The sequence below is a fragment of the Prunus dulcis genome, unplaced genomic scaffold (assembly GCF_902201215.1).
Source record: "Prunus dulcis unplaced genomic scaffold, ALMONDv2, whole genome shotgun sequence".
NCBI lineage: Eukaryota > Viridiplantae > Streptophyta > Magnoliopsida > Rosales > Rosaceae > Prunus > Prunus dulcis.
Genome location: NW_023010045.1, coordinates 1 through 7,500, shown reverse-complemented (window position 1 = coordinate 7,500; position 7,500 = coordinate 1). Strand labels below are relative to the sequence as shown.

Here is a 7,500-nt window from a genome sequence, read left to right as displayed (position 1 = left end):
GCACTGCTGATACTTATCTGAAACTCTGATGACACACCAATATGGGGCTGTTATGTGTCATTCTCTTCCATTTATTAGTATATTTCAAGGCCTTAACTTCCAAAAATCATAATAAATTCATACAAAATATGAAAAATTCACTAAAAAATCCCACAACTCGTTATCACATTTCCTTCCTCTTTTAAGCTTTAAAATATGAGTAATGTTATTTGGACATACAAGATTGACCACATTAGCCGACCACCTTATATGGTAGTTGATGTGGTCATGCCATGTCAATTAATGAACTCTTCCATTGGATTATATTCTTATTTATTTTACAAATCAATAATCTTGAAAAACTAAAACAATAAAATTAAATAAAATTGAAATTAAACCTATCGTCCCTTAGACTGTAGCCTCTCGTTCTTTCAGTACTTCCTCACGTCTCCAGCCCTCCATTCCTCCATCAAAAAGAGTTGCCATTTCCAATTGTCTTTGTATTTATAATGGGAAAATAGAAGGCCTTGAAATTGCTAGTTGTCTTTGTGAGGCCACCGAGATTGCTAGTTGTCTTTGTGATTCCTCCTACGATGTCTTTGTGAGCCCTCCGTTCCTCCACCAAGACTGACTCATTCAAATGGGGTTTGTCTGTTCCCCTTGGAGGAGGAGGGGTGGCCTTGAAATTGGGTGCGAATGATTCTATCAAATGGGTTTGTACCTCTAGAATTAATTGTCTGCATACCTATATCAAATGAGTTCCTTTTTTAATAGTTAATTTCTTATTTTTTAAACTTCAATGCAAGAGGAGAGGGATGAGTAGATTTGATGAAGGGTGGGTTGGAGACGTGAGGAAGAGTTCAGAACCAACGGGGCTACGTACAGGCCCAGGACCCTTGGGTTAATTTTAATTTTATTGTTTCAGTTTTTCCAGATTATTGATATGAGAAATCTACATATATAAGGCAAAAGGTAGAGAATTGTGAAACATTCAAAATACTAAAAAACGCCCTTAGTTAATTTGAACATTAAGAATTGAAATTATTAATTAAATGAGGATGATATGATAAATTCATTTTTTTCGTATTAAAAAAAGTATTTTTTTAAATTAAAAAAAACAGATAATAGGTCATATTTTTATAGAACATAACTACCCATGTTATCTTTTCTTAATTCTAAAAATAAAAGAAAAAAGAAAACAGAAAACCAATTTTCACATGCATGAAAATGTGCCAAGGGACTAGTAATAAATAAAGAATAATTTGAGTCTACATGACAATATTCATTAATTAATTGACATGGCATGACCACATCAGCTGCCACATTAAGTGGTCGGCTAATGTGGTCAATCTTATGTGTCTAAATAGCTATATCATGTGTTTCGGTTGCCCACCCCTCAAGGGTTTGTTACAAAATTTTCAGGTGCATTGACTATGTCATGTGCTTGGTGGGGTTGCATATGATTTAGATGATATTCTTCATTCGTAGGACAATATTTGTATTTGATTTTAAAAAAAATTCTATTATATTTGGTTGTAAGTTTTTTATTTCGACATAAAACAGAAGAAAAATTGGGAATTGAATTTTTTTTTTATAGAGTTCCACGCCACTGGAAATTCGCTTATTTTAAAGCGATATGTGTGATAATTATCTTATGTATTTGATTTGTGATATAATTCCTTTTCCTTGGTGCCCAAGCAGGCAGTGAATCTGTTCTGTAACAAAAACAAGCGTATTCATTTCCTTGGAAGCCTAAAGATCGATCAGTCAAGCCTCTCCACACTCAGAGAGAGAGAGAGAGAGAGAGAGAGAGAGAGAGTCCAATTTGAACTAAGAGGGTTCAATTTCACGAGGAATTACAGATGAAGAAAGCAGTGACGCTTCAAATGTGTTTCAATTTCACGAGGGTTCTGAAAGTAATGGCTCCTCCTGCTGCTACTCCTAAAATGCCAACTTCAACAACCCTTGTTGCCCGTCATCCTCAACTGCTCACAAGAAGGTTAATGTCTTCCAACTCTAACCTTGACATGGCCGAGGCCGACAGATCTCCACCTCCCCTATTTCGTTCTCCTCGTGGTATTCCTTCGGTGATCCCTGCCTTGATCTGTTTTTTCATGTGAAAAGTCGAGATCAAGATCACATCGGTAACGACGACGAAGACAACGACATCAAGCAGGAGAGGCAGAAACGGACCTCCCATTATAACCATCATAGACTTAACTATCTGAAGCAACTGCTGCCGGTGGCCTGGTCCCACAATCCCCTGACCACCCTCAAGCTTATCTTCAATCTCCATTCTAGGATTTCTCGTAAGGGAAGAGATTATCCGGAAGCCTTTCACACAGCCCTGTTTTGTCTCCACCAGAACCACCCCAGGACGCTACTATGCAACCTCCCCGCCTTCGCCGGTTGGAAATGGGGTTTCAATGACCTTCTCGACATTCTCTACGGCCTTCTAGAACAAGGCCAAGACGCTACTGCAGGGGAGAGGCTCCACCGCGACCCTGACTATAAGTTGTTACACGACCAGGTTATGGATCTCTTGGCGGAGCGGTGGAAGTCTGCTGTTGAAAAATTTAAGCAGCACAAGCTGGAACTAAAGTCATTCCAAGACTGGGACCAACTTGATGAGGCTGATCATCTTTTGGTATCTGGGACTGCAGCGGTTTGCAGCCTCCCCGACCATCACACCAGCTCCATTTTGCTTCGTGAAAGCATTGCGAGGAGGCTTTTCCCACCAGAATCGGATCAATCCGAAGAGTGGGAACGGCTAACCGACGCTTTGGAGCCCTTTTTAAATTACTACATGCATCGGGCCTCACATTGGAACCACACACAAGAGCGCTCTGAGGTTAAAAAATGTTTGGAGGAGGTGAAAGCAGCAGCTGCAGCAGGAGGCAATTTAAGAGGCGGCATAATAAAGCCGGATGCTTTGCTTCCAAATGAGATCATAAAATATGCAGAAGATGAGGATTTCGGGGAAGCGGCTAACCTTCAGTGGAAGGCAATGGTGGAGGACATGTACCTAAAGCAGCAGCAAAAGAAGGGGGAAGAAGGTTTGGGCAAATTTACAAACTGTTTGGCAGTGTGTAACATCACCGAGGACACGGCCAAATTACAAAGAGAATTGGGGGTGAGTTTGGGACTTTTGGTTTCGGAACTGAATGAAGATCCGGCATGGAAAGGAAAGGTGATCAGTTTCGGTGATTTGCCCGACGATCAGCCTCAGCCTCTGCTGCATTCCATACAAGGCGATGATTTAAAGTCCAAGTGCGAGTTTATGATGAGGACATGTCGCATGAAGTCCAACGAGAGTGTCGATTATCGGAAGGTGTGTGATCTGATTCTGGAAGTGGTTGAGAATGAGAACTTGAAGGCAGAGCAGATGATCAAGAAAGTGTTTGTGCTCACCGATTATCGGAAGGTGTGTGATCTGATTCTGGAAGTGGTTGAGAAAGAGAACTTGAAGGCAGAGCAGATGATCAAGAAAGTGTTTGTGGTCACCGCGACTTCACAGGATTCTTTACTAATACATAAAAAATTTCTTATGCTCTTCAGCAATTTTTTCAATCTCATTGTACTCTGTTGATGAAGAATATACAGAGTACAATGAGATTGAAAAAATTGCTGAAGAGCATGACCTACGGATCAATGGAAATTTGATTTCCTTTCCACTGATCGTTAGTTTTGACTTGTATGATTTCTTGCATGTCTTTGATGCTAGCTACAGATAGTTGTTCTAAATTTTTCAAATTTTCTATAGCCTTATCTCTTTGTTTTTCGAGTGTTTCAATCATCTCAGCTATCTCTTTAGCTTCGGATGATTGAGACACTCGAAAAACAAAGAGATAGTTGTTCTAAATTTTTCAGATTTTCTATAGCCCTATTTCTTTGTTTTTCGAATGTTTCAATCATCTCAGCTATCTCTTTAGCTTCGGATAATTTGCGGTTCTTGGGTGAAATGCTTCGTAGGTGCATTATTCTACCAATTTTTGATAATACAATTTTAAACGCAGAGTTAGTGATAAAAGACATATCTAACCTAATTACAAAAGAAAACAATACTTGCTTTTTATAACCGGATGGGAATGGAAATGAATGTTCCACTTCCACCTACCTTTCATGATAAAACAAATGCCTTTCTTGCTGAAAGAACTCGCTCAACTGTCAACTCATGCAAGTCATCCTTTATTTTTGAGTAGTTTGCATGTGGTGTGTGTGTCTAACGTTTTTGTCATGAAAATGTTTTTTATCATATTTCTTTTTGGGCTTCTAGTCCCATATTTCATGAATATGGCACATTAAAATATGGGCTGTTATCTGGTGGGGAGTTCTATTTGAGAATCTCTACGTGAGAACACCCTCGGATCTAATCTAACGGATGAGAAAAAGCAATCCTAAGTGAAACTGTTGCAGTGGAAGCCAGCCTACACCCTCCAATTTTTTCACGCTCCCGCACTTCATTTCAGACTCCATCCTCCTCTCAAACCATCTCCTATTTTCTTTGGTCAGAATCGATACCTTTCTCAAACTCCCTCTCTCTTTCTCTGCCCTCTCAGTTTCTGTCCTCTCAAACTCCATCTCTGTCTTGCTCTCTCAGTTTCTCTGCGTCGATATCCCTCCCCGCCGTCATCTCTCTCTTTCCTTTCCCTATCAAAAATCGAGGTCCAAAAGCCCTATTTACTGCTCTCATTTGGTATCTGTTTCATTTTCCTATTCGTTGTTGCCCTCTACCTGTGTTGTCCATCCTGCCGTTCTCTCAGTTGGAAACGCCCAAAACCCCCATGTGGTTAGAGCACCCACCCTAATATCTGAGATCTCGTTGAGAGGGTAATAAATTTTCAAACTTTCATAAGATGTTTTGCATTTTCTATTGCATTCACTTAATGTTTTTCCTTGTTGGATTTTAGGGCTTTGATTTTCTGGGTTTCCACTTATGTTCTTATTTCTTTAAGAACATGATTGTGCCTCTGTGAGATTGAGAGATTGAGTGAATTTTTATTTTAACGTTTTGTGATGTGAATCAGTGCACTGAGGTCGGTGATGATGATGATGGTGAAGAAGCCAGAAAGGCAGAGGCTCTGCTTCGTCAGTTCAATGTAAGCTTTTCTTTTCTTTAATTAACTAAACATTTTGTCCGTAATGATTTTTATGCTCAACAATTTCTTGGTGTGTGTTTTGATGGAGTTATTTATTCATTTGTTATTTGATGTATTTTTGGGGATATTTAATAAATAATGGTGATGTAAAATGTAAATTATCCTTTTTGTCTTCTTTTTTTAAATTAATAAGATTAGCGTTGGGATTTTTAAAAATTAAATAAATAAATAAGTCGCTGTGTGGTTGTTCATGGATATTTTTGGGTTGGTTTATCTAAATAGAAAAGAGAAGGAAAGAAAACAAAAGATTTTCCTTTAGGGTTGGCAGAAAAATTAAAAAGAAAAGACCAACTTGATGTCGGAGACGGAATCACAATTTTTTTAAGACGAAAGAAATGTAATTTATCATTAGCTTTGCTTTCATATTATAAAGTTGACATATGATCTGTCATCATTTTAACACGGTTGCTTATAATTATTAGATTTTCTTTAATATTTTAGTAGTTGTTCTCTGCTTGTTAAATTTTATAGGAATCGGAAATCATGTTTTTGATGGCTGAGTAGCGGAATAGAATGGATATTACCAATCCAAATATCCAGATGGCTGAGTGTGAACTAGGTTATTTAGCTTCTTAAGATTATATTGTATCTGCTTTCCATTGACGTTTGCTGTTCAAACTGCAGCATCTCACTTATTCAATTTATTGGTTTGCCTTCTAATTCTTTGAGTATATGTCGTGATTTTTTTTGGGACTTTTGTCATCCGCTTGTATCATTGTGCTTTCTTCACTTGTTTAGATGAAGTATTATGTTGACGAGTGTGAGATCTTTTCAATATGTTGAGAAATGTGAGATAAACTTTTTTATATTCCTGTTTGCTCGATGAGACGCACAGCTTGTGCAGCCATTGAGTCATCTAAGCTTATGCAAGAGAAGCACAGGGAAATACCATCTTATTCGAGGTAAGCAATCTGAATCCTTGTTGGAATGTCATTGAAACGAGTTTTCTTTTTTTGCTTTTATTTCTAAATACTAAAGCTTTGTGATTTCGCTTCTGTTTTTAATGTTTTGTCTCCAACCCCATTGAAAATAGGGTCTGCTTATGGATAAAGAATTTGGTTTGTCTCAAATTATGGAGAAGATTTTTCTTCTGCTCTTTGGGATTGTATTGTTACAGCTTGTGGTTCATTGCTCTGGTACTGATTTAAAGGTAAAACATGATAGAGGTTTGTTAATTATAGTAAAATTTATTGTTTTGAAGATAATCAAATATAAAAAGAAAAAAAGAGAGTATTCCTCTGAATATTGCTTAAACGCGTTTATATCTACAATTTGCTTAAACTTTGTCTAATTATAGTAAAATTTATTGTTTTGATATTCATTATTCTTTTCATTTTTTAATTGATAAAGCAGATACAATTTGTTGCAGGAGAAAGCAGCGCAAGAGAGACTCAGCAGATAGAGGGATGGGGAAGCATCATGGTGAGTCAACATAAGCATTGATCATGACTTCTTCGAGCAGTGAATCAAAGTCCCTGTTTTTCGTGGACAAGTCCAAAGGTGCCTCTTGTGACCTTCATACCTTTGTTTTTTTGTTTTTGTTTTTGTTTTTGGTTTCGAGTGACATAATTGTCTTTTTTCTCTTTCAGTAATTCAATTGCTTCTGTACATCAATCCCGAATTTCAGTTCAGCTGCCAGAGTTAGGTTTTTTTTTAGTTTAGGTAAAGTCGCTTTGTGCAGTCTCTCTAACTTTACGTTTGTATTGTTATGAATTTCTGATTTTAGTTTTGGAATAGATTTATGTATTTATTACCATTTATTATTTCTCATGAAAGGGTCTTATGCCAATGTAAAAGTTTATAACAATACGTTTCGAATTTCACATTCCATCAACAGCTAATGCAGATGGAGTTATGAATTTAATTTTTGGGATGATTTTTGTGGCCATCTTGGAGAACGTTTTGTTTAAATGGGTTTTATTTTTGGTTTGGTAGAATGCATTTTATTGTGGTTTGGGTGTTTTTTTTATGATAGAGTGGTAGGGATGCAGAAGGAGGTGTGGGTATTTTGGCCCTGTTAAAAGGAAATTTCAGGTTTATGGTTTGGTTTAAACAATTGTGTGGCTATGTGTTCGCTTTAGGTGTAGGTGTTGTGATGCACAGGAGACTCTGTTTCTAGGTTTAAATTATGTGTTTCTATGTACATAGTTGGGTGATTTCTTAATGTTTCTATTTGGTTGTTTCAGTTTGTTTTCTGTTAGATTTCGACAGCTGCGCTTCGTGTGATTGCTTTCTCTAACTTTGTGGATTTAGGTTTGGCCAAAAGGTGCTAGCAATGGGTACAACGACATAGCCGCCACCACCACCACCGTATATAAGCTCTACAAAGATTACTTGCAAAACCCCAAAAGGGACATAATTT

General features: G+C 37.5%; 1 protein-coding gene and 1 long non-coding RNA gene across 5 annotated transcripts; both read left to right on the top strand.

The window, feature by feature from the left end:
* Nucleotides 1–1,898: 1,898 nt before the first annotated feature.
* LOC117612671 lies at nucleotides 1,899–3,568 on the top strand. Its single transcript, XM_034341338.1, has 2 exons — nucleotides 1,899–1,978; nucleotides 2,104–3,568. The coding sequence occupies exons 1-2, from the start codon at nucleotides 1,899–1,901 to the stop codon at nucleotides 3,566–3,568; spliced, it is 1,545 nt and encodes a 514-aa protein (XP_034197229.1).
* An 875-nt stretch (nucleotides 3,569–4,443) lies between these two features.
* LOC117612674 lies at nucleotides 4,444–7,494 on the top strand. Of its 4 annotated transcripts, none has more exons than XR_004583512.1 (6): nucleotides 4,444–4,809; nucleotides 5,007–5,078; nucleotides 5,974–6,040; nucleotides 6,172–6,288; nucleotides 6,508–6,638; nucleotides 7,325–7,494. It is a non-coding gene; the product is annotated as an uncharacterized LOC117612674 (long non-coding RNA). The 4 variants fall into 4 exon arrangements; XR_004583513.1 differs by having other exon boundaries at nucleotides 5,966–6,040; XR_004583511.1 differs by having other exon boundaries at nucleotides 5,877–6,040.
* Nucleotides 7,495–7,500: the final 6 nt, after the last annotated feature.

Excerpts from the sequence above, each read along its gene's own strand:
- LOC117612671 (XM_034341338.1), top strand. The coding sequence starts at position 1,899 with ATGGCTCCTCCTGCTGCTACTCCTAAAATGCCAACTTCAACAACCCTT. Across the intron at positions 1,979-2,103 it reads CCTCAACTGCTCACAAGAAG|TCGAGATCAAGATCACATCG; the intron begins GTTAATGTCTTC and ends TCATGTGAAAAG.